The 27506-nt window shown below is 45.7% G+C and overlaps 1 protein-coding gene across 3 annotated transcripts in view; it reads left to right on the forward strand.

The window, feature by feature from the left end:
* The window catches only part of oxr1a (oxidation resistance 1a), a 704666-nt gene that overhangs the window by 640536 nt on the left and 36624 nt on the right, over positions 1-27506 (forward strand). For 2 of the 3 annotated variants that reach the window (XM_072467220.1, XM_072467219.1), the window contains exons 12-15: positions 8738-8818; positions 9858-9983; positions 18440-18592; positions 19090-19185. In XM_072467220.1, coding sequence (XP_072323321.1) covers positions 8738-8818; positions 9858-9983; positions 18440-18592; positions 19090-19185 — 456 coding nt within the window. The remainder of the gene's footprint in view (positions 1-8737; positions 8819-9857; positions 9984-18439; positions 18593-19089; positions 19186-27506) is intronic. The other variant, XM_072467221.1, reaches the window with a different exon arrangement.

The following is a 27506-nucleotide window of genomic DNA, read 5'->3' on the forward strand; positions in this document are numbered from 1 at the left end:
CTAATTTTACTGCGGCTGCTAGCTGAGCTGTTTTTACATTCTCAACTAGTTGTTTTACTGCGTTCTCGTGTGTGAGGGCCGTCACTTCGGGGTAGGTCAAGTCAAGTCCTAATAAAAATTCTGTGCCTTTCATGGGGCTTCCGATCATGAGAGTGTGTGGGGTGTATCCTGTGGATGTTGAAACGGTGTTACATAAAAGCATTAATGCAAAAGGGAGGACTGAATCCCAAGTGGTGCTGTTTTGTTGGACTATTTTCCTGAGGGTTGCCTTTAGGGTCCGATTCATTCGCTCCACGATATCACTTGACTGGGGATGGTATGCGATGTGGAATTTTTGGGTAATGCCAAATATCGTGAGGACGTTCTTCATGACACGTCCCGTGAAATGGGAACCTTGGTCGGATTCAATGCTGCGGGGGAGTTCCCATCTCATAAAGATGTGGTGGGTTAAAATCTTAGCGGTCGTCTTTGCCGTGTTTGTCCTAGATGGGAATGCTTCTACCCATTTTGTAAACGTGTCCATGACAACTAACACATACTTGTGACCATTCCTGCTAGGGGGCAATGGTCCTATAAAATCAATCTGGAGGTTAGCCCAGGGGCCATTAACGGGGCGGGTGTGGCTAAGCTGAGCTTTCTTCGCATATCTGTCCGGATTGTTTTGGGCACAGATGAGGCAATTTTCAACATAGTGTGTGACGTCGTCCTTTAAATTCGGCCACCAACGGAGCTGCCTGAGGTGGGCTGTAGTGGGGTCAATTCCCTGATGCCCATGACTATCATGGAACAAACAAATGAGATGATTCCTATCCTGTTCAGGAACCACATAAAGGATGTCTTTTAGGATCACACCGTAATGTGTGGTCAGTGCATTTTTAAACCTATCGTATGGGGCTGGAAAGCTTCCTTTTAAAACCTCCCTGAGATTACTAACTTGCTTCTGGGCCTGCACTGAATCCTCGATATTAGTCTGTGAAACCTGAACTGCATTCATTGGGGCGCTTTCGGGGTGGGTTCCAAAAATGTCCATGTCTGGAACCTGCTTTAGCCAGTGCGTCGGCTTTTACATTTCCAGGTGGGGAGGAACGGTGGTGACTTCGGACTTTAATGATGCCAAAAATCCTGTCCTGTGCTTTGTCTAAAATGTGCCGGAGCAATGGGGCTGAAGGGAGGGGTTTTCCGTCCAAGGAAACAAATCCTCTTGCTTTCCACAGGGATAGGAATTCTGTGAGGCTGTTACAGACATAGAGGCTGTCCGAGTATATGTCTGCTGGGCTGGGGAAGGAATGTGGGTGATCTATGCAATGGCTGCTAGTTCTGCGCGCCTAAGTGTCCTGGTAGTTTTAAGGAGATTTCTTCTAGGGCGCGTCCCTGCACGTCCTCAACATAGATGCCGCATCCTGTAAAGCGCTTCCTGTTAAATACAGTGGAAGAACTATCCACATATATTCTCAAAGGTGCGCACGTGTCTGTGTGCTGGGGGCTCTGGGATGAACTACCTATCTTTCTGGGGGTGTTTTTGCGATAAAGGGGCCTGTGTTGTGGTGCGGTGAGATGATTTCACATTCGTGGGGGGTGCCTGGGTACTGAAGGTTGTTGGCTAGGAAAGTGTGGGTCTTGGTCCTTTTAACAGTGATGTCCCGTCCCTGCAAAAGAAGGGTCCGTCTGGCTGCTCTAGTCTGGCTTACTGTACCGTCCTTAAGTCGTCCGTCTAGTAAAGGTTGGGTGGGGGTGTGTTCCGTGAGGATTGTGATTGGGTTTAGTCTGGTGATGTATGAAAAGTATTGGGACTGCCCAGAAAACTGCGAGCAGGTGCCTTTCACAGGCCGAAAATCCCTGCTCCACAGGATCTAAAACTCTGGAGGCGTAAGCCACGGGTCTTAACTGTTCGTGCCGTTCCTGGAGGAGCACGGCCAAAAGGGTTCGATCTGTGCTAGCTATCTCTATAGCATATGGGGAAAGCGGGCCTGGAACCTGTAGGGCGGGGGCTGCAATGAGTGCACGCTTTAAAACATCTACAGCATCCGTGTGCTGCGGGAGCCATTCCCAAGAGGCTTCTTTCTTTTGGGGTTCCGAGAGGGGTGCTGCCTTGGTGGCGAAACCGTCAATATGGTTTCGGCAGTAGCCAACCAGTCCTAAAAACGACCGGAGGGCTGAAATATTCTGGGGAAGGGGCAATTTGACAATAGAGTCAATTATTTTATGCTCGATCTCGCGTTTACCATGCGTGATAATCATTCCCAAATATACCACTTTGTTATCCAAAACTTGGTCCTTCTTGGGGTTCACTTTGCATCCAATTTGCTGTAGGAGTTCGGACAGAAGTTCGATGTGCTCTGCCTTGGTGTCTGTCTGCAGTAATAGGTCGTCCACTTACTGGACCAGACATTCGGGGCGAGAAAATTTTGATAAGCCAGCTGTCGGTGGAAAATGGATGGGGAGTTGTGGAATCCTTGTGGAAGGCATGTCCATGTGTACTGCTGACCTTTAAAAGTGAAGGCAAATTTGTACTGGCACGCTTTTGCCAATGGAATGGACCAGAATCCGTTACTGATGTCCAAAACTGTAAAATATCGTGAGTTGAGTCCCTGTTTGAGCATGGTCTCGGGACTTGTGGCTACCGTGGGTGCTGCTGCGGGGGTGACTTTGTTGAGTTCCCGGTAATCGATGGTCAGTCCCCATGATCCATCGGGCTTTCTCACTGGCCAAATCAGGGCATTATTAGTAGAGGCTACCGATCTAAGTACGCCTTGTTCTAATAAGCTGTCAATAACCTTTGAGATTTCACCCTCTGCCTCTTGGGGAAATCCATATTGCTTCTGGGCTCTAGGGTCAGGTCCTATTATTTGAACAGAACCAGCCATTCTGCCGCAGTCATGTTTATGACTTGCAAATGCGGTCCTGTTTTTCTGAATGACTGCCCTAACCTGTTTGTCTGTGCTAATCGTGGTCGGGTCAAACCAAAAATCGCCGACTGCGCTAATCTTGTTTGCATACTCACCTACTGTGAGCGTTGCGGGGGCTGTTGCTGACTTTGTCATTTTCCAGACACATTGATTTACTGGGTCAAATGAAAGGTTGTGGGAGTTCATGAAATCAATGCCCAAAATGTGTTCTGCTGTGTGGTCCAGATCGACCAAAACTATGGGGTGTTTTGTTGTAATGTTGCCAATTTGAATGGGTACAGGGGCTGTGATGTGTCCCTGTCGTGAGTGGCCTGTGAAGCCGCTGAGGGTGATTGTGGCTGTAGTGGGCCACGTGTCTTTTTGGAACATGGTGGAGGAATTAATTGTGGTGCGGGACCCTCCTGTGTCCCAGAGAAATTCGATGGGCTGACCCCGTATTTTCGCTGCAACGACTGGTCGGCCGCACCTATCCCAAAGGGTGTCGCAGATCCAACTGGGGGAGCCCGAACACCGTCAGTCAGTTCCGTTCAGGTCCGTCTGATCTGAACGGGCGCTAACGCTATGTATGGGCTCTGTCCTATTCTTATTCAGAGTGCCTGCCTGCTGGGCTCTCTGTGGCTTTCGTGGGGCATTGCATTATCGTGCAAAGTGTCCTAATTGTCCACAGTTGTAACACCTGTGGTTTCTGTGGGGGCTGTTCATGCCTTCGTTCACCCATGCAGGGTTCTGGTGCGCTTTAACTGCTTGGATATCTGCCTCTGCCTGCTGTTCTTCGGGTTTCCTAATTGCGGGTTTGTTTTGGACAGATTGCTCCCAGGGGCGGGACAACCTCTTTAAAACCCATTTTTAGTTGTGCGCTTCTTCCGAGGGGTCATAATTGGTGCAGACGTTTTGTCCTGCCTCTGTGGCATGGGAGATAAGGGTGCGGGTCCATTTGGCCATGTTGTCTTGGGACAAATGGGCGCGGTCTAAGTTTCCAAAAACGGCTGTAAAATGGATCCACAGGCATCCAGCAAACGCTGTGGGGTGTTTGGGTTTCTTCTGCCTGCACTTATTCAGGCCTTCTACTGGGTCACCTCTGTTAAAGCCGATCGCATCTAGGATTGCCGTGTGCCTCTTCCTACATTCTGTGGGTCGGGAAGGGCTGCTACAACTGAAGGGTCCAGGCTTAAAACTGTGAGCTTCACTTTCTCACGCTCATCCAGGCCGTACATGGTCGCCTGCTGCTTCACTCTAGCAAAGAAGTGGTGGGTTTCTGAGGTGGGGAGGAACGGTGTGATCTTTTCGCACGCACCCGTAATTGGGTCACGGTTAAGGGGGTGGTGTAAAGGAATTCCGCGTCTCCTTCCGATGTGACTGTGCGGTGGGTGGTTACTGGATTCATGGGTGCCTGATCTATCTGTTCTGTGGGGGGGTTGTGGTGCTTTTCTCTTTTGGGGCTTTCCTTGCGCATATGTTCCCCGTACATATCTATGCGCGGTTTTGTTTGGTTCTTGCCAATCAGGGCTGTCTTCTTCATCTAATTGGGATCCAAAGGTGCTCTGAAACCCATTTTGCACTGAAAGCAAAGACTGCAGTTCCGCAATCTGCTTCCTGCATTTTGCATGATCTAATGAGCTTTGTCTGTGCTCCGTGGTGGTACCATGGAGTGCTCTTAACACTGCTTTTAGATCGCTGCACTGCCTTTGCAATGCCTCTACCTGTTTCTCTGTCTCTTCTCTTACCAGGACTGCACATTGCGTGTCCTGATAGGCTTTATCGTACTGGGTTTGGAAGCTGCTCAGATGCACTAGATAAGACTGGTGTGCCCACTTGACATCACCCACCTCTCCGTCCTTTGCTGCCAATTTCCTTCTTAATTCTATATTCTCTCTCTCGATCTCACTAACATCGACCTTGCTCATTCGATGTCTCTCTTCTATCTCTTCACCGAGTGTCCGAACGACCTCCTCTGTGCCTCGCAATTGTGCCAGACAGGACACGATTGCCATCGGCTTGCGAGCTTTTCCTAATCTTTTCTTCTCGATCTCTGACAGGTTCTCCCACCAAGTATGACCTATACTCCCGGGTCCTGTTTCCTCATTGTCACAGAATTCACTCCAAATGGGCCATCCTTTCCTTTTGAGATATTTTCTGATCTCTTCTTCCCAAACGGGACACTGTCCTACTCTGCTGCTGGTCGCTGCGACCTCGAATTCCAGGGGGTTCATAAGGCGTTCCATTCCCTTCCCTTCATTGCCATTTTCTCTATCTGAAGGCTCTTTAAAATTTGGAACAAGGGGTGCTAAGGCGATGCTGTAAACAGGGATATGGCGTTCGCTATTTTCCGGAATACAAACTCCCGACAGTTTTTCGCAACAAAAGTCTATCAGTTCTACCTTGCAGCCCTGTTAATTACGCATGCATTAACACGCTTCCGAATTATGAGGATTGATCAGAACTGCTTGAACACTTGTGGTTTTTCTGTTCCCAATTGGATTCTCAATTCAAATTTTGGGTTCTCCCGGAGTGGTTAGGCCACTTCTAAGTCTGGTCCCGGCGGAGTCGCCAGTAAATGTTGCTAACTTTGGTTGGCTCTTAATTTGTTACTCGGTGTGTCTTTACGTAATTTGCTCTGTTTCTATAACCTTAGCTCTAGAGTCGCCAGGTATCTTTATGATACCGCCACGAGGTTCAAGTACTGATCAATAACTCGACACCACTTAGTAAGATTCAAATCAAAACACATTTATTATACACAGTCAATCACTACTCATGCATAAATCTCTACTTACTAGACTATCTATAACACTAAAAGACCTATACTTAGCTTCGGAACTGGGCCACCAGGTCAGGGGAACAAATGGCCTTTCGTTCGATTCTGAGTCTGCAGGATTCAAAGCTGGTATGGACTGATAGCTAGGAGCACCTATCACGTAGCGTGCGTGCGTTGACTGGAGACTTACGTGGTTGATGCGGCAGCTAGGCAGGTCACTGTCAAGGGTTGTTTCGCGCTGCTGAGTGACCCTGCCAAGAAGGACGAATTGAACTTGGGGACTCTACTTTATAGTCCCCAGGGGCTTCACGCCGTTCGGGGCGGACCCCGTATCTGGTTCCAAGTGATTGGACTACGTTCCGATCACTTGGATCGATTTCTCCAATACTGGAGCCATTCCCTGATCGCTGGGCGGTCACTGAGTGTCCGTTGGTCTTCCTTTGTCTTGGCTCCTGCTGGCGCCGAGGAGACTGGCTTGGCCTTATTCACCTTACATGTTTCAATTGTTCCCGGGGATCGCTCATTAGTATGCAGATGGCTGTGAGTTTCAGTGCTATCTGGGTTTCTGCAAGTTCTCATACACAGGAGACTTTGGACCTGCTAGTTTTTTTTCCTGGCTTGGCTGAATTTCCCTGCATTCTTTGTCGACCTCCATTTTAAGTCGGGAAGTGGCCAACCCAGGTGGCTACACTTTTAGACCCCCCCCCCCCCCCCAGTACCTCCTCCACTCTAATCGGGGCCCCCGGTGCGTCCACTAGTCCCCTGCCTACTTTTGGGAAGGTTAGTCCATCCAGGAACCGTTTCATCTCCTACAGGGGGTTCTGAAGTGTAATGCTTACTATAAAAGTCCCAAAATACCTTATTCAGTCCTGACGGGTCCTCCACCCTGCTCCCCTTCCCGTCCACCACTCTACTTATTTCCCTGGCCGCCTCCCTCTTCCTGAGTTGCTGTGCTAGCAATCTGCTGGCCTTCTCCCCATGCTCATACACCACTCCCCTTGCCTTCCTAAGTTCCAGATAGATATTTCTATATCTGCTGACATGAACCCAGGTGGGTGTGCTGCTTCCCTGGTGCCAGGATTAAGGATGTCACCGAGCGGTGAAAGGACAGGATGAACAGTTAGCATGGTCCATATTGGTACAAACAGCATGAGCAAAAAGAGGGATGAAGTCCTGCAGCCAGAATTTAGGGTGCTGGTTGGAAATTGGCAAGCAGGACCTCAAAAGTTGTAATCTCCAGGCGCAAGTGAGTATAAAATAAAATAAAGCAGATGAATGCATGCCTGGAAATATGGTGCAAATGGGTGGACTTTGATTCCTGGGACATTGGGACCGGCTCTCGGGGAGATGGGACCTGGGCCAGACAGGTTGCACCTAAATTCGTCCTTCGGGTAGTTCAATAGTCCATCGCCATCAACAATTGGATATGGCAGAGCTGATTGCTTCTGAGATCATTTAATTATGTCAAAGTAAACTGCTTCTGCTGTTTAGCATGCATATAAAGTAGGAGCAGGAATTGACCATTCGAGCCTGCTCCGCCATTCATTATGATCATGGCTGATCACCAATTCCATAACCTGTTCCCGTTTTCCTCCCTTTAACCCTTTGATCCCTTTAGCCCCAAGAGTTCTATCTAATTCCTCCTTGAAAAAATAAAATGTTTTGGCCTCAACTGCTCTCTGCGGTAGCTAATTCCTCAGGCTCACCAGTTGCCCTGAAGGATCGGGCAGCAATGTGGCACAATGATTAGCAATGCTGCCTCACAGCACCAGGGACCGTGGGCAACTGTGTGGGGTACGCACTTTCTCCCTGTATCTGCGTGGGTTTCCTCCGGGTGCTCCAGTTTCTTCCCACAGTTCAAAGATGTGCAGGTTAGGTGGATTGGTCATGCTAAATTGGTCCTAGGTGGAGTTACAGGGCAAGTGTGAGGCTTTTGCCTAGACAGCGTGCTGTTTCAGAAGGTCATTGTAGACTTCAATGGGCCAAGTGGCCTCCTTCTGCACAGATTGTATGAAAGTGGAGATAGCAGTTTTAATCTAAAATAGCCAGTCAAACAGGTACGCTTTACTATCATCTCCATGGCAGGCATCCATCTGGTAAGATGATGGTTTGCGAAGTGGTTGTGAACTCTGTTAAGCATCGTCTTAACACCACTCTCACATGCTAACTTCTGTTACATGTGTTGTAGTGAAAAGTGGTGTGAGAAGGTGCATGATTTGCTAGCCTCTCTTTTGTCTGGCATCTCTTAGCCAGCTGAGCATTTTACTTCCGATTGCCTCTTCAAATGTCCTTCCAAGCAGTCAGCCTCCAGAAGTCACAGCTGTCAGTAACTGTTCTCAGTGTCACTGTCTGCCATCTTCATATCTCACTTGCACGTGTCATGGTAATGGAGTTATGGGCGCTGAGGCACTAAGTTAATCTTGCTCAGGATTTATGCAGGAGGATTGTTTGGTGGATTAAAGTGGGAAGAGCAAGAGGTACAAGAATTAATTTTGGTGCTCTGAGATTGAATTAGTGATGATCTAAAGTAGAAAAAGAGCTTAACTCTGCATCTGACTAGTGAGCATGAACTTTGTTAAATTTCCAAATTTGTTCAATTTCTGGCACCAGCATGTTTGGCCTTGGAGTTGGCGCTCTAGCATAGTCCGTTTCCACAAATCAACTGAATAAAAAACAATCTATGTAAAAGTAATCTTACCTACATTTCTGTTATCTCGGAGATAACATATTTGTATGTTATTCTGGCAGCTTTCTGCAGCAAAGCATGCATTGTTCTTCAGGCAGTGCAGTTATAATTACAGGATTGATGTGTGCGAATTGCTATAATCTGGATACAGTACTTGGATCATTTGTAAGAGACGAGGAAACTGCAAGTATTTCATTATTCAAAAACATTTTGACTTAATTACTTATGATTTTGGGTATCATGTGGGTTGTTATCTGTCTTAAAGTTTATCCATTCACTTCCCTTTAATCTTCGTTCGATTTTGTATCCCTGTTTTCTGTCCCCTTCTTCACCTCCTATATCTTATTTTTAATTTTAGTGGCATTATTTTCTTCCTGTCTCTGTATTCAGGTAGTATCAGTGACTGAGTACCATCGCAGGATCGATGCTCTTAATGCTGAAGAACTGCGCAAGCTTTGCAGACGTCTAAAGGTGCCCCATCTGTAGTTAACCCCACTATACATTTGCCCAAAGAGCTAGCGCAGATGCGGCTGTGTGCATCCCAGATTTTTCTCAGTGGCAAATATACCTACTTTGTGTTTGCCTCAGCAGCAACACTTTTAACAAAGCCTCGCAGAAAATTCCTTATTTTGGATACAGTTGTGGTGCAGTGGTGTGTAATAGTTGATTAAATGAAACCCATTGCATGAAGGGGAATTAATTATGGCATGGGGACAATTAGGAATTTTCTGCCCTCCATATCACAGTAAGTTTCTCTTAAACTGCAGTCATTACCACACAACCATTGTGACGATGAGTAGTTTCTCTGTAATTTGGTTTACTGCAGAATTTGATGTGGAGGAAAGTTTTGCTGAGAATGCAGAAGTTGAATGAAGTCTGTGATGATTGTGCCTCATCTTAATGTAGTATACTGACAAATTCTCTCCCATTCTTCTCAACTTTCGTTATAGACTCCAATAGTACCACTTTGTTCTTGAATCCCAACATGCCCGTGGCTGCACTGATCCTGCACTGTACATTGATAAAGGGCAGTGATGTGAAAATAACAATTAATAAAGAGGAAATTAGCATTTTAAATGTTAAATGTATATATTTTGATTTGGTCACATTTTATACACTGAACTAATGTAAAGATTTCTTTGATCACAATTTTAACTGTCATTTTATGAGTTCCATTGTTGCCCTTCCTTGCACTGTACAGTTAAGGAAAAACTGCTGCCAAGAATTATTAAATTTGCCTTGAAAAATTGAAGGTGCATTATTTTGTCGCCGTTTCCACATTATTTTTGAATCGAGCAAAAAAACAGGAACTGGATTTTTGAGCTTATTATGTTTTATTTTAATGTATTTGAGACATGAAGCCTGAAACATTCTGAGATTATCCATTAGTTATAATTTGGGCATGATATTTGTTGTGTGAGGTCATATACACTGTTACCTTTTTTCAGTTCAAAATAATGCCCAAAGGCAGCTGGGAGAGTGTGGTTCTTAATGTTATCTCTGATTTTAGATATCGACACGAGAAGAAACCAGTATGAGGCAAAATATAACCACAAAGCCTGATTTGGAGCTTGAAACATTTCGGCCAAACCTGAGTGAAAAAAGTGACCTGCTGCAAACGGATCAGATTGAAAAGGTAATTAATTCTTGTACCATGGGACGTTTTATTACCTCAAATACTATATAAATGCAAGTTGTTGTTGAAACTTCTACTTAATTTGAGAATCAAAAACTAAAAAGGTGGTGCAATAGATTTTGTCATGAAATCTTCCAGTAAAGTAAGTAAGTAGTCACCATAGTCCCAGATGACCATAGACTGCTTTCCCCTTTGAGGGGGAGAGCTGACTGGTGATGATTTAACCTGAGGGTCACCACACCTCAGGCTCCAAGGTTGAGAAGGCGGGGCATTCATGAATAACCTCAGCCGGTACGGGAATTGAACCCATGCTGTTGGCCTAACTCTGCATCATAAGCCAGCTATCCAACTGAGCTCAACATGCCCCAATCTTCTACAGGTGTAGTGTTTAATGCATAGTTTAATTGTGGAATTTAATACCCACCCCGGGCAAGTTTGAAAGCAGAGAAGCTGTGTAATCGAGCAGGAGGATGTCGGGTAGTGATCCCACCATTCTCCCACCTCCCTCCAATCAAATCCCGGGAGCCTGAGGTTGGTCTTTCCACAGAAAGTAGGTAGGTTTCAGTTTTCCAAGTTGTTTGACTAATTTTATTGCAATCTGCAATTAGTTCATTTCCATATCCATTTTTGCAGTTTTGGCCAAAAAACATCAGAAATATCTCATTCATTACAAGCATCCTATACATGAGCAAGTCACTAAGTCACCAGTAATAGCTGACTAATATGATTGCCAATAAAAGTTGGGCACATTCAAACAAAGTTGGGTTGTAGCCTTGATTTATGAAAGGATTCAATTGTGTTTTCAATGCACAGAAAAAGCAAAAACTAAAAGTTAGACTCCAATAAACCTGAAAACATCGAATGAAAGATTGCTTCATCAGAACGCAAACAAAAACTGACCACCTAGTTCAAAGTAAAAGGGTTCATCAAATGTTGACTGAAGCAATGGGCTCATTGTGTGAATAGGTTGTTAACCACAAACTAAAGGTGGATGACTACTCTGAATGACTTATAAAAATAACTAAACTAATGCAATCAAACTTGCAAATTATTAAATTGTAGCAATTATTGCTGAGCTGGAATTCAACAGATCATTCAATGTAGATGGTCATCCATTAGATGAGCTCGGAGAGCTGGACAGCAGAACACTTTGACATTCCACAAAGGAAATGCAGCAATGTGTATATTTCATGTAGAAAGCCTCCCAAGACACTTATGAAGGCATAATTTGACAAAATAAGAATGCAATATAAGACGGGATGACCAAAAACTTGGTCAAAAAGTTGGGTTTTATGGAGTTTCTTAAAGACAGAGAAGGGATGGAGAAGCTGAAAGGCATTGCAAGCTTAAGGCCTAAATGGCTATCGGCCTGATTGCCAATTCTGAAATGAAGGAGGGTGAGCGAGGAATGGAGACCTTGTGAAGAATTGTAAATCTAGAGGAGCTACAGAGATGTGCAGGGACAAGGACTGGCATGAATCTAATCACATAAATAAGATGTTTAAATTGGAAATGTTGGGACCTAGAACCATGAAACTCAATAAGTGGATGAGTGAGCAGGAATTGGGAGGGACAGGATAGTGAAGCAGTTTTGGAAAAGCAAAAACTTTGAGTGGGAAACTGGCCAAGAGGGCATTCAGAGGACTTCCGGTGACTGCGGGCGGGATGCAGCCGCACATTTGAGGGCTCCCGTTCGGGAACGGCATTTTCGGGGAGTAACGCCCGGTCCTAGGGCCAGCGACGGCAGTAAAAGTCGGGAGATAGCGCAAGGAGAAGAAGGATGTCGAAAAACACCAAAAAACCGGCTGGGAAAAAAGCGGCTGAAAGTCCGTTGGAGAGGGGAAAGGTCACCGCGGGGTCAACAAAGAGGATGGAGGCTGGAGCACCAGGGGAGGCCGCAGTGCTTACGGCTGAAGAACTAACTAAGGTGATGGCTGCGGAATTCCAAAAGCAGTTGGCGCAGATTGAGAAATGTATGGAGATGGTGAGGAAGGAGATGCGGGAGGTTTTGAATGTGCTGGTGGAGGAGGGGGGGGGAGCTGATCTCCTTCCGGGCCCATAGGGAAAAGGTGGACAGGGCAGAGACCGACCGACTGGTAAAGGAGATACTTCAGATTGACAGGAGGTATGCGGAGACCCCAGAGGCAGGGCTTTTAAGGGAACGACGGAGGTTACAGGAGGTGTTTAGCTTGCTGGCCACAGGAGGGCGGTGGAGCAGCTGAGAAAGGCAAGGGGGGGCGATCTATGAACATGGAGAGAAGGCCAGCAGAATGCTTGAACAGCAGCTTAGGAAGAGGGAGGCAGCTAGGGAGATAGGGAAAGTAAAGGACGGAGATGGGAACCTGGTTGGAGATTCAGCAGGGGTGAATAAGGCGTTTAGGGATTTCTACAGCAAGCTATATAGGTCGGAACCCCTTACGGGGCCGGAGGGGATGAGGCACGAGGGGATGAGGCACTTGGAGAGGCTGAATTTCCCAAAGGTGGACGGGGAGTGGGTAAAAGGGCTGGGGGCCCGAATCGGGCTGGAAGAGATAGTGGAGGGCTTGAAGGCCATGCAGGCGGGTAAGGCCCCGGGTTCGGACGGGTACCCAGTGGAGTTTTATAAAAAGTTCTCGGGGATATTGGGGCCGGTGTTGTTGAGGATGTTCAATGAGACCAGGGAAAGAGAGGTGCTGCCCCCGACGATGTCACAGGCAACGATTTCACTGATTCTTAAGCGGGACAAGAACCCGGAGCTGTGTGGGTCCTACAGGTCGATTTCCCTGTTGAATGTAGGTGCCAAGTTGCTGGCCAAAATCTGTCCTCCAGGATCGAGGATTGTGTTCCGGACGTTATTGGGGAGGACCAGACAGAGTTTGTTAAGGGCAGGCAGTTGGTGACCAATGTAAGAAGGCTGTTAAATGTGATCATGATGCCCCGGAAGGTCGGGAGGTGGAGGTAGTGATCGCAATGGATGCAGAAAAGACTTTTGATCAGGTAGAATGGGATTATCTGTGGGAGATACTGGGACGGTTCGGATTCGGGCGGGGCTTCATTGACTGGGCCAGGCTCCTGTGGCAAGTGTACGGACGAATAGGACAACATCGGACTATTTTAGACTGCACTGGGGGACGAGACAGGGATGCCCCCTCTCCCCACAGTTGTTTGCGCTGGCTATAGAGCTGTTGGCAATTGCTCTGAGAGCCTCGAGGGGCTGGAGAGGACTGGTCCGGGAGGGGGGGGGAGCACAGTGTTTCGCTCTCTGCAGATGACCTGCTTCTGTCTGTTTCGGACCCAATAGAGGGGATGGATGAAATCACGAGGATTCTAGGGGAATTTGGCCGGTTTCGGGGTATAAGCTTAATATGGGAAAGAGGGAGATGTTTGTGGTCCAGGCGAGGGGATAGGAGAGGCGACTGGGAGAGCTGCCGTTCAGGTTAGTAGAGGGAAACTTTAGGTACCTAGGCATCCAAATGGCTCGAGAATGGGACTGGCTGCATAAATTGAATCTGGCCTGGCTAGTGGACCAAATGAAGGACTGTTTTCGGAGATGGAACGTGCTTCTGTTGTCTCTGGCTGGGAGGGTGCAAACGGTGAAGATGACTGTCCTCCCGAGATTCCTATTTGTATTTGTGTCTCCCCATCTTTATCCCGCGGTCCTTTTTTAAGCGGGTCAACCGAGTGATCACGGGCTTCGTCTGGGCGGGCAAGAACCCGCAAGTAAGGAAGGGAATGCTTGAGTGGAGACGGCGGGCTGGCGCTGCCAGATTTTAGCAACTATTACTGGGCGGCTAATATAGCCATGATCAGAAAGTGGGTGGTGGGGGAGGGGTCGGCATGGGTGCGTATGTAGGCGGCTTCATGTAAGGGCACCAGTCTGGGAGTGTTGGTAACTGTGCCACTGCCGTTCCCGCCGGCATGGTACTCCACCAGTCCAGTGGTGGTGGCGGCGGCCCTGAGAGTTTGGGGCCAATGGAGGAGACATGTGGGAGCAGACAGGAGCATCGGTCTGGGCCCCAATCTGTAATAATCACCAGTTTGCCACGGGGAGTATGGGCATGGGGTTCTGGTTATAGCGGAGAGCGGGGATTGAGAGGATGGGGAATATGTTCATAGAGGGGAGCTTTCCGAGTATGAGGGTGTTTGAGGAAATGTTTGGGTTGACAAGGGGAAACAAATTCAGGTATCTGCAGGTGCGGGACTTCGTAAACAGGTGTCAACCTTCCCGCTCGTACCGCTAAGGGGGATTCAGGAGAGGGTAGTTTCCAGAGGATGGGTCGGAGAAGGGAACATCTCGGACATTCATAAGGAGCTTCTGGGGTCAGAGGAGACGCAGACCGAGGAGCTGAAGCGCAAATGGGAGGAGGAGCTGGGAGGTGAGATAGAGGATGTTTGTTGGGCAGACGCATTGAGTAGAGTCCAACACGTCCGCAACATGTGCCAGGCTCAGCCTGATACAATACACCGAGCTCCCATGACAGTGGCCCGGATGACCAGATTCTTTGGGGTGGAGGACAGGTGCACAAAATGTGTGGGAGGACCGGCGAACCATGTCCACGTGTTTGGGACATGTCCAAAGCTTAGGAGATTTTGGCATGGGTTTGCGTATGTCATGTCCACGGTGTTAAAAACAAGGGAGGCGCTGAGTCCAGAGGTGGCGATTTCCGGGGTGTCAGAAGACCCGGGAATCCAGGAAGAGTAGGTGGTTAAGAGTGGGACCTGTACGAAAGGTAAATGGCTTTTGCTCTGTTTATGGTTTCATGTATATTGTTTATTTTGTTGTTGTTACTATACCAAAAATACCTCATTGTTTTTTTTTAAATAAGGAGACCAGTACTGTAAACAGTAGTCTGGGTGGTCTCACATCTAGAGCTTAACCTCACTACTTTAAATCAATTCCCTTCACAGTAAATGATAGCATTCTATTCTATTTATCGTACCATATACTAGCCTTTTGTGATTTATACACCAGTACACCCGGATCCCTCTGAATCTCGCACCTCTGCAATATCTCACCATTTAGATCATTTTATTTTTTATTATTCTTGCTAAAATTGAGAATTTCACATTTGCCCAGGTTAAGCTCCATTTGCCAGATCTTTGCACACTGAGTTGACCTATCCATGTTCCTTTGTAGCCTCCTTTTTCCCTCTTCGCAATTTACTTTCATATCTACCTTTCTTTGTGTCATCAGGAAATTTACCAACTTCAGCCCCTTTGTCCAAGTCATTTACATAAATTTTATTTTTATATACTGTTGAGAATTGTGAATAAAGAACAAAGAATAATAATGAAATGAAATGAAAATTGCTTATTGTCACAAGTAGGCTTCAAATGAAGTTACTGTAAACAGCCCCTAGTCACCACATTCCGGCGCCTGTTCGGGGAGGCTGGTACGGGAATTGAACAGTGCTGCTGGCCTGCCTTGGTCTGCTTTAAAAGCCAGCTCTTTAGCCCTGTGCTAAACCAGCCCCTAAATACAGCACGGGAACAGGCCCTTTGGCCTTCCAAGCTGTACCGGTCATGATATCAATGTTGCAAAAACGCTCAGCACTTTCTTGTGCTGTAGTCCTCTATACTCATCCTATCCATATATTTGTCAAGATGCCTTTTGAATGCTGTTAATGTATCTGCTTCCACAACGTCCCTTGGCAGCGCGTTCCAGGCACTCTCCACACTGTGGGGGAAAAAAATCTGTGTCGCACATCTCTAAACTTTGCCCCACCGACCTTAAACCTATGCCCCCTGATGACTGACCACTCCACCCTGGGAAAGTGCTTGCCCATCCACTCTCTCCATGCCTCTCATAATCTTGTAGACCTCTATCAGGTCACCCCTCAACCTCTGTCATTCTAATGGAAACTAATGAGTCTATTCAGCCTTACCGCATAGCTAACCGCATAACACCCTCCAGACCAGGCAACATCCTGGTAAACCTCTGTACCGTCTCCAAAGCCTCCACATCCTTCTGGTCGTGTGGCGACCAGAATGGTGTGTAATAGTGCGACCGTACCAAGGTTCTATATAACTGCAGCATGACTTGCCATTTTTTATACTCTATGTCCCGCCCAATGAAGACAAGCATTCCATATGCTTTCGTGACTACCTTGTCCTCTTGTCTTGCCACTTTCAAAGATCCCCCTGACTTTCTATATTCCTAAGAGTTTTGCCATTTACAGCATATTTCCCCTCTATGTTTGACCTACAAAAATGCATTACTTCACATTTGTCTGGATTAAACTCCATTTGCCATTTCTCTGCCCAAATCTCCAACCTATCTTTGTCCTGCTGTATCCTCTGACAATCCTCAACTATCTCCCACTCCACCAACCTTGGTGTCATCCGCGAACTTACTAATCAGGCCAGCTACATTTTCGTGCAAATCGTTTATGTATACTACAAACAACAGAGGTCCCAGCACAGATCCCTGTGGAACACCACTAGTCACAATCTTGCATTCAGTAAAACACGCTTCTACTGCTACCCTTTGCCTTCTGTGACCGAGCCAGTTCTGTATCCATGTTCCCACCTCACCTCTGATCCCGTGTGACTTCACCTTTTGTACCAGTCTGCCATGAGACACCTTGTCAAAGGCTTTACTGAAGTCCATGTAAACAACATCCATCCATCTCCCCTCATCTTTGTCACCTCCTCAAAAAACTTGATCAAGTTAGTGGCACGACCACCCCTTCACAATCTTCTGCTAATTAATCCATTTGTTTCCAAATGGGTAAAAAATCCTGTCCTTGAGAATTCTCTCCAATAATTTATCTACTACTGACATGAGGCTCACCAGCCTATAGTTTCAAGGATTATCCCTACTACCTTTCTTAAACAGCGGTACCACATTAGCTATTCAAGTCCTCTGGTATCTCACCTGTAGCCAATGAGGATACAAAGATGTCAGTCAAGGCCCCAGCGATTTCTTCCCTTGATTTCCTCAGTATTCTGGGGTAAATCCCATCCCGCCCAGGAGACTTATCTACCTTAATATCTTTTAGAAGACCCAATACGACCTCCTTTTCGATGTCAACATGACCCAGACTGTCCCCACACTCAACCCAAGAATCATCTTCCACAAAGTCCTTTCCTTTGGTGAACACTGATGTAAAGTACTCATTTAGTTCCTCGCCCATTTCCTCTGGCTCAACATATAGACTCCCCCCATTATCCTTAAGTGGTCCAATCCTTACCCTGGCCACCCTCTTGCTTGGATGGATGGCAAAGGTTTGGCTATTGGGAATTAATGTGTCTAGCAGGGGAGACTATTTTTCAGGAATGCACACAAAAAGTAGAAGGCTTTGAAAGGAATTAGTGGTTGTGGGTGGTGAGGATTGGGGCTGATCTTTCTGCAATTGAGATAGTTGAGGTTTGGTATCGATATCGTTAGGAGAGCTTATGGAGTGAGAGGTTTAGAGCACAAATTGTCAGCAAACCAGTTTAATAAATGCCCTTTAATGCCCAAGCTTTGTCCAAAATGTACAAAATATAATACACATACACAACTTAATCATACAAATATATGAATTAGGATCAGAAGTTTTTGTTTGACTGCCATTTATATAGAGGTGAATGAGTCTTGGCTTAATCCAAGCCTAAACAACTGGTGATGAAGCAATGACCCCTGACTTCAATTTAGGATTTAAGGATTTATTTCTAAACTGCATCTGAATGTCACCATTTGCTGCGGTTGACCAACTGTTATGGGCCAGGGTTTAGAGAACCCCAAAGTGTATCATAGAGTTCACCTGACCCACAACTTTTAATAGATTGTAGTATGGGGAGCACACAGCCCACTCTACAGGTGTACAGCATAAATGGAAAAGTATTTTTTTAAAGCAACAGTGTTTATTCTACGAACTCAAGTTAACCTTTTTCAAACATACAGTGAACATCTTAGCAACCATTAATTCAAATACAACCCCCAAAGAATACATCACTAAGTAATCCTTAATAACTTCCCAAACAACATCCAGAAGACAAAAGAAACACCTTTTTAACAGAAACACATCAGGTTTACTTTCGCTACTGAAAACATTTATGATTCTGAATTCACCAAATGATCAAGAGATAGGCTTTTCATGGCAGAGAGATCAACAGTACACCTGCTTTGTCTGGCTTCAGCTCCAACACTGAAAACGAAACTAAAACACACCCTGCAGCAAACAGCCTAAAATGAAAGTAAAAAAGCTGACAGACAGCCCAGCTCCACCCACACTCTGACATCACTGATGAACTCCCATTTCTTAAAGGTACATTTCTTATACACCTATTTCTTAATGGTACTCTCACATGACAGAACATTAATAAACATGTGAGATCTGTCTAATTTCTGGACCCAGAGAGCCACCACAGTCTGACTTGTTTTACAGCAGTGGTTTGAATCATATTATAACTGTATATTGGTAATAGAAATGCATTTAAATCCTGTTGTCTTTTATTTTTAAACTTTCCCTTTTATTTTGGATGGGTTTTAGCTTGCAAAACATCTGCCTCCACGGACCGTTGGGTACCCATGGACTCTAATTTACAGTACTGCTAAACATGGCATGAGTCTGAAAACACTGTACCGTAGTATGACAGGTGTCGATACACCAATGCTGCTAGTTATTAAAGACAGCGATGGTCAGGTATGGCATATGTGTTTTTAAAAACAGAACATGCTGCTTTTTTATTTCACCTACTTTAGAAGGTTATTTATTATATCTGTGAACAAAATACCAACATATTGAAATTTTCTGCAAAAACATGCAAGACATTTTGTACATGTATACAATATATTTCTTTCTTGTAATACTGTTACCAATTTTGTTCCCTTTGACTTCTCCCTTTTATTTCAGTGTTGTATTATTTTAGCTTTGTAATCTGCCTGTTCTTGCTGAAGTTATGTTGTTCACCCTGCTGTGACTGTCAGCTGTTTTCCATTGCTCTGCTACTCCTTCTACTTATTACACCTGGTGAATAGTTTGGGGCTAGGCTGTACTAGCTTTGGCGATCACTGTGCATACATAAACAGATGCATAATGATCAAGTGGCCATTTGTGCAAATGTGAACAGTTGTTGGGAGGGTGATGAATCAAATCAATTTCTATTAACTGATTTCCATTTTTCTATTTTATATCTGCAGCTATTTGGTGCTCTAGCATCTGAACCATTCAAGATTAGTGATTGTTTTTATGGAACTGGGGAGACCTTCCTTTTTACATTTCATCCTGAATTTAAGGTAAAAACAAAAGTCAGGAATTACTTGATGTTTTTGCAATTTAAGTTTTTAATTTAATATTTTAGTCAATGTTTAGTCATTCAGACATTATTACTATAACAATCAATGAAACCATTTGGTCTGTGGAGTCTATGCTGTGCACTGTCCAGAGCAGAGCAGTCTCATTCCCCATTCTTATGCTCATACCAGTGCACGTAGAGTGCCCATCAAATTTGCTTTTGAAATCAGTCATCTTTGCTTCCGTTACCCTCATGGACAGCAAGTTCCAAGTCATTACCTGAAACTCTAGGAAAAGGTTCTTCCTTACATCCCCACTGTATACCTTAAATCTGAGTTCCATAACCAGTGTTCAATTAGCAAGTAGAAACAACTTCCCTTTGGCAGAATCTTGTAAATCGCAAATCACCCCTTCAATCTCCTTTAGTCCAATGAGAGCAACCTAACATCGCAGTTAAACTCCTTCATCCCTCCAAGTGTTCCTCTGAACCCCCTCTGTCCCTCTAAAGCTTCCTAAAATGTGATGATCAGACCTGGGTGTAATGCTCTAGTTGTGAACCGACTAGAGCTTCATAAAGATTCAGCATAATCTGTTTTTGCTCTTAATACAAAGTCTAAGATTTCGACCTGCCGCAGCAAATGCAACAAGCCAACCAAAAATCCATGAGTCATAGGAGCAGAAGTAGGCCATTCGTTCATCGACTCTGCTCCGCCATTCAATGAGATCATGACTGATCTAAAATGATGATCCTCAACTTCACTCACCCACCTTATCCACATAAACCTTGATTCCTTTACTGATTAAAAGTCTGTCTATCTCAGCCTTGAACATGTCTAACGACCCAGCCTCCATTGACTTTGGTGGGACTGGAAGATCCTGCCAGGATCATAAAACTCTGGCCTACTTCTCTTTTATCATTCAGGGAGCTCTGGGTGTGTTTTCCCTGCCTTTCCAGAAAGAAGCCCATTGTTAAGATGTTCTGCCTACCAGCCTTTAATTCTAGTTGATCAGGTTCAGATTCATTTAAAGGTAATAAATAGGTAGATATTTCCTCCAATGGGAGAGTCCAGAACAAAGCAGAATAGTATTTCAATAGACCATTCAAGGGCATTTTATTAATAACTAATCTTTTTTGTCACAAGTAGGCTTACATTAACAAGGCAATGAAGTTACTGTGACCTCTTGCTTCCCAAAAAGCTATTAAAGTTGGGTCAATTGTACATTTCAAAACTAACATGGGCTTTAATTTTACTGAAACTTGCTCTTATGGTAGAATTCTATGATTTATAAAAGGTTTACAGCGCAGAAAGAGGCACTTGGCCCATCATATCTGTGCTGGCTAAAAAAACAAGCCACATAGCCTAATCCCATTTCTATCCATGCCTCCCACATTTTTGTGCATCTCAATTAAATCTTCCCCTATTCAATCTTACCCCATAGCTCCAATTTTTCAGTCCTGGCAACCTCCTTGTGAATCTCTTCTGATTTCCCTAATATAATTATGTAATTTATATAATGAGATATCAGAACTGCACTCCAAACAAAAGAGCCAGATGTCTTCCTTATGAAGTAAACGTGTTGATGTTCTTGGAATCTCATCAGCCTGAGTACGGGTGACAAGTTCCCTTCCAGAAAAAACATTAGTGAACCCATTTGTTTTTTATAATAATCTGAGAGCTTCATTCATTTCACCGATTTTAGTTTGAGACTTACTGCCTTGATTCATTTTCTCAAACGTCTTGGTAGCACCTCTATGTTGTCTTAACTTGTTCCTAGAAGTCCGCAATATCAACATAGAACAGCGAAAAATACAGCACAGAATGGACCCTTCAGCCCACGATGTTGTGCCGAACCTTTGTCCCAGATTAATCATAGATTATCATAGAATTTACAGTGCAGAAGAAGGCCATTCGGCCCATCGAGTCTGCACCGGCTCTTGGAAAGAGCACCTTACCCAAGGTCAAAACCTCCACCCTACCCCCATAACCCAGTAACCTCACCCAACACTAAGGGCAATTTTGGACACTAAGGGCAATTTATCATGACCAATCCACCTAACCTGCACATCTTTGGACTGTGGGAAAAAAACCGGAGCACCCGGAGGAAACCCACGCACACACGGGGAGGATGTGCAGACTCCGCACAGACAGTGACCCAAGCCGGAATCGAACCTGGGACCCTGGAGCTGTGAAGCAATTGTGCTATCCACAATGCTACCGTGCTGCTTTTAAGAACAAATTAATCTACACTATATCGTTCTACCATAATGCATGTACCTATCCAATAGCCGCTTGAAGGTCCCTAATGTTTCCGACTCAACTACTTCCACAGGCAGTGCATTCCATGCCCCCACTACTCTCTGGGTAAAGAACCTACCTCTGACATTCCCCCCTATATCTTCCACATTGACCTTAAATTTATGTCCCCTTGTAATGGTTGTTCCACCCAGGGAAAAAGTCTCTGACTGTCTATCTATTCCCCATATCATCTTATAAACCTCTATCAAGTCGCCCCTCATCCTTCTCTGTTCTAATGAGAAAAGGCCTAGCACCCTCAACCTTTCCTTGTAAGACCTACTCTCTATTCCAGGCAATATCCTGGTAAATCTCCTTTGCACCTTTTTCAAAGCTTCCACATCCTTCCTGAAATGAGGCGACCAGAACTGCACACAGCATTCCAAATGTGGCCTTACCAAGGTTTTGTACAGCTGCATCACCACCTCACGGCTCTTTAATTCAATCCCTCTGTTAATGAATGCTAGCACACCATAGGCCTTCTTCACAGCTCTATCCACTTGAGTGGCAACTTTCAAAGATGTATGAACATAGACCCCAAGATCTCTCTGCTCCTCCACATTGCCAAGAACCCTACCGTTAACCCTGTATTGCACATTCATTTGTCCTTCCAAAATGGACAACCTCACACTTTTCAGGGTTAAACTCCATCTGCCACTTCTCAGCCCGGCTCTGCATCCTATCTATGTCTCTTTGCAGCCGACAACAGCCCTCCTCACTATCCACAATTCCACCTATCTTCGTATCGTCTGCAAATTTACTGACCCACCCTTTAACTCCCTCATCCAAGTCATTAATGAAAATCACAAACAGCAGAGGACCCAGAACTGATCCCTGCGGTACGCCACTGGTAACTGGGATCCAGGCTGAATATTTGCCATCCACCACCACTCTCTGACTTCTATTGGCCAAATTTCCCACTATCCCATGCCTCCTTACTTTCTGCATAAGCCTATCATGGGGAACCTTATCAAATGCCTTACTAAAATCCATGTATACTATATCCACTGCTTTACCTTCATCCACATGCTTGGTCACCTCCTCCAAGAATTCAATAAGACTTGTAAGGCAAGACCTACCCCTCACAAATCCGTGCTGACTATCCCTAATCAAGCAGTGTCTTTCCAGATGCTCAGAAATCCTATCCCTCTACTCTTTCCATTACTTTGCCTACCACCAAAGTAAGACTAACTGGCCTGTAATTCCCAGGGATATCCCTTTTCCCCTTTTTGAACAGGGGCACGACATTCGCCACTCTCCAATTCCCTGGTACCACCCCTGTTGACAGTGAGGACGAAAAGATCATTGCCAACGGCTCTGCAATTTCATCTCTTGCTTCCCATAGAATCCTTGGATATATCCCGTCAGGCCCGGGGGACTTGTCTATCCTCAGGTTTTTCAAAATGCCCAACACATCTTCCTTCCTAACAAGTATTTCCTCAAGCTTACCAGTCTGTTTCACACTGTCCTCTCCAACAATATGGCCCCTCTCATTTATAAATACTGAAGAAAAGTACTCGTTCAAGACCTTTCCTATCTCTTCAGACTCGATACACAATCTCCCGCTACTGTCCTTGATCGAACCTACCCTCGCTCTAGTCATTCTCATATTTATCACCTATATATAAAAGGCCTTGGGGTTTTCCTTGATCCTACCCGCCAAAGATTTTTCATGCCCTCTCTTAGCTCTCCTAATCCCTTTCTTCAGTTCCCTCCTGGCTATCTTGTATCCCTCCAATGCCCTGTCTGAACCTTGTTTCCTCAGCCTTACATAAGTCTCCTTCTTCCTCTTAACAAGACATTCAACCTCTCTTGTCAACCATGGTTCCCTCACTCGACCATCTCTTCCCTGCTTGACAGAGACATATATATCAAGGACACATAGTACCTGTTCCTTGAACAAGTTCCATATTTCACTTGTGTCCTTCCCTGACAGTCTACGTTCCCAACTTATGCACTTCAATTCTTGTCTGACAACATCGTATTTACCCTTCCCCCAATTGTAAACCTTGCCCTGTTGCATGCACCTATCCCTCTCCATTACTAAAGTGAAAATCACAGAATTGTGGTCACTATCTCCAAAATGCTCCCCCACTAACAAATCTATCACTTGCCCTAGTTCATTACTAAGCACCAAATCCAATATGGCCTCCCCTCTGGTCGTACAATCTGCATACTGTGTTAGAAATGCTTCCTGGACACACTGCACAAACAGCACCCCATCCAAACTATTTGATCTAAAGAATTTCCATTCTGTGTTGGGGAAGTTGAAGTCACCCATAACTACTACCCTGTGACTTCTGCATCTTTCCAAAATCTGTTTCCCAATCTGTTTCTCCACATCTCCTGTTACTATTGGGGGGCCTATAGAAAACGCCCAACAATGTGACCTGCTCCTTTCCTATTTCTGACTTCAATCCATACTACCTCAGTAGGCAGATCCTCCTCGAACTGCCTTTCTGCAGCTGTTATACTATCTCTAATTAACAATGCCACTCCCCACCTCTTTTACCACCCTCTCTAATCTTATTGAAACATCTATAACCAGGGACCTCCAACAACCATTTCTGCCCCTCTTCTATCCAAGTTTCCGTGATGGCCACCACACCGTAGTCCCAAGTACCGATCCATGCCTCAAGTTCACCCACCTTATTCCTGATGCTTCTTGCGTTGAAGTATACACATTTCAACCCATCTCCGTGCCTGAAAGTACTCTCCTTTGTCAGCGTTCCCTTCCCCACTGCCTGACTACACGCTTTGGCGTCCTGAATATCGGCTACCTTAGTTGCTGGACTACAAATTTGGTTCCCATTCCCCTGCCAAATTAGTTTAAACCCTTCCGAAGAGTACTAGAAAACCTCTCTCCCAGGATATTGGTGCCCCTCTGGTTCAGATGCAAACAGTCCTGCTTGTACAGATCCCACCTTCCCCAGAATGCTCCAATTATCCAAATACCTGAAGCCCTCCCTCCTACACCATTCCTGCAGCCACGTGTTCCTCTGCACTCTCTCCCTCTTCCTAGCCTCGCTATCATGTGGCACCGGCAACAAACCAGAGATGACAACTCTGTCTGTCCTGGCTTTTAACTTCCAGCCTAACTCCCTCAACTCATTTATTACCTCCACACCCCTTTTCCTACCTACGTCGTTGGTACCAATGTGCACCACGACTTTTGGCTGCTCACCCTCCCCCTTAAGGATCCTGAAGACACGATCCGAGACATCCCTGGCCCTGGCACCCGGGAGGCAACATGCCTTCCGGGAGTCTCGCTTGCGACCACAGAATCTCCTTATCTATTCCCCTAACCATTGAATATCCTATTACTATTGCTTTTCCATTCTCCCCCCTTCCCTTCTGAGCCTCAGTGCCAGAGACCTGGCCGCTAGGGTCTTCCCCCGGTAGGTTATTCCCCCCCCCCCCCCCCCCCAAAACAGCATCCAAAACGGTATACTTGTTTTGAGGGGGAACGGCCATGAGGGATCCCTGCACTGTCTGCCTGTTTGTTTTCTTTCCCCTGACTGTAACCCAGCTACTCTTGGCCTGTACCTTGGTTGTGGTTACCTCCCTGTAACTCTTTATTATAACCCCCTCTACCTCCCGGATGATCCGAAGTTCCTCCAGCTCCAGTTATCTAACACGGTCTCTGAGGAGCTGGAGTTGGGTGCCCTTCCCGTAGGTATAGTCAGCGGGGACACCGGTGGTATCCCTCACCTCCCACATCCTACAGGAGGAGCATGCAACTGGCCTAGCCTCCATCCCCTCTTACCTTACAGAATATAGCTGTCCTGTGGACCAACTGGACCTCCGCCATCCGACTCTGCTCCCAGTCAGCTGCACTCTCTGTAAACTCCTGGCTCCCTTCTCGCTCTTTGCGGAAATGAAATGAAAGGAGCACCTTACTCCCTCCTCACCTAACGCCCTCAGTCACCAAACTCTCACTGTAGCACTCAAGTGCACCAAAACCAGCACTCCCTCAGTCACCAAACTCTCACTATAGCACTCAAATGCACCAAATTCAGCACTGAGTGCAAACAAGTCTGCACTGCAGCTGGATCACTTTTATACTGTGAATCTAGCCTCTGAAAACTGGCCTAATCCAATTAACTAATTAACAAGCTCCAGCTGCAAGTACCTACAAGTAGAACCTTTATTTAAAGCTGATTGAAAATTCACCTTCTTCTAAACCAAACAGCTACTTTTAAGTGAATTAACTAAATAAAAGAAAGACAAAACTTTAGATAAAAATGAATCCTTATACTCCCTCAGTCACCAAACTCTCACTATAGCACTCAAATGCACCAAATTCAGCACTCAGTGCATGCCTAAGTTTGTTCTCGACATCAGGCAGGCTTCATAAGGAGGTTTGAGGAGAGGCATAAATATCCTGGCTGCGAGGTTTACTAGTGGCACCCGGGAGGGTTTAAACTAGTATGGCAGGGGGGTGGGTACCGGAGCAATAGGTCAGAAAGTGAAAGCATTGAGGGAGAACTAGGGAATAGGGCCAGTATGGCTCTGAGGAAGAGCAGACAGGGAGATGTTGCTGAAAACAGCAGGTCTGGTGGCCTGAAGTGCATATGTATTAATGCAAGAAGCATTACGGGTAAGGCAGATGAACTTCGAGCTTGAATTAGTACTTGGAACTATGACATTACAGAGACCTGCTTGAAGGAAGGACAGGATTGGCAGCTAAACTTTCCAGGATTCCGATCTTTCAGGCGGGATAGAGGGGGATGTAAAAGGGGTGGCGGAGTTGCGCTACTCGTAAGGGGGAATATCACAGCTGTACTACGGGAGGACATCTCAGATGGCAGCGAGGCTATATGGGTAGAGATCAGGGATAAGAAGGGTACAGTCACAATGTTGGGGGTTTACTATAGGCCTCCCAACAGCCAGCGGGAGATAGAGGAGCAGATAGGTAGACAGATTTTGGAAACGAGTAAAAACAACAAGGTTGTTGTGATGGGAGACTTCAACTTAACCAATATTGACTGGGGCTCACTTAGTGCGAGGGGCTTAGTCGGGGCAGAGTTTGTAAGGAGCATCCAGGAGGGCTTCTTAAAACAATATGTAGGTAGTCCAACTAGGGAAGGGGCTGTACTGGACCTGGTATTGGGGAATGAGCCCGGCCAGGTGGTAGAAGTTTCAGTCGGGGAGCATTTCGGGAACAGTGACCACAATTCAGTAAGTTTTAAAGTGCTGGTGGACCAGGATAAGAGTGGTCCTAGGGTGAATGTGCTAAATCGGGGGAAGGCTAATTCCAACAATATTAGGAGGGAACTGAAGAACCTAGATTGGGGGCGGATGTTTGAGGGTAAATCAACATCTGACATGTGGGAGGCTTTCAAATGTCAGTTGAAAGGAATTCAGAACCGGCATGTTCCTGTGCGGAAGAAGGATAAATACGGCAAATTTTGGGAACCTTGGATAACAAAAGATATTGTAGGCGTTGTCAAAAAGAAAAAAGAGGCATTTGTCAGGGCTAGAAGGCTGGGAACAGACGAAGCCTGTGTGGAATATAAGGAAAGTAGGTAGGAACTTAAGAAAGGAGTCCAGAGGGCTCGAAGGGGCCACGAAAAGTAATTGGCAAATAGAGTTAAGGAAAATCCCAAGATTTTCTACACGTACATAAAAAGCAAGAGGGTAGCCAGGGAAAAGGTTGGCCCACTGAAGGATAGGCGAGGGAATCTATGTGTGGAACCAGAGGAAGTGGGTGAGGTACTAAATGAATACTTTGTATCAGTATTCACCAAAGAGAAGGAATTGGTGGATTTTGAGTCTGGAGAAGGGTGTGTAGATAGCGTGGATCACATTGAGATCCAAAAAGACGAGGTTTTGGGCGTCTTGAAAAATATTGCGGTCGATAAGTCCCCAGGGTCTTGGGATCTACCTCAGAATACTCAAGGAGGCTAGAGAGGAAATTGCTGAGGCCTTGACAGAAATCTTTGGATCCTCGCTGTCATCAGGTGATGTCCCGGAGGACTGGAGAATAGCCAATGTTGTTCCTTTGTTTAAGAAGGGTCGGAAGGATA

The sequence above is a fragment of the Scyliorhinus torazame genome, chromosome 11 (assembly GCF_047496885.1).
Source record: "Scyliorhinus torazame isolate Kashiwa2021f chromosome 11, sScyTor2.1, whole genome shotgun sequence".
Classification (NCBI taxonomy): Eukaryota; Metazoa; Chordata; class Chondrichthyes; order Carcharhiniformes; family Scyliorhinidae; genus Scyliorhinus; species Scyliorhinus torazame.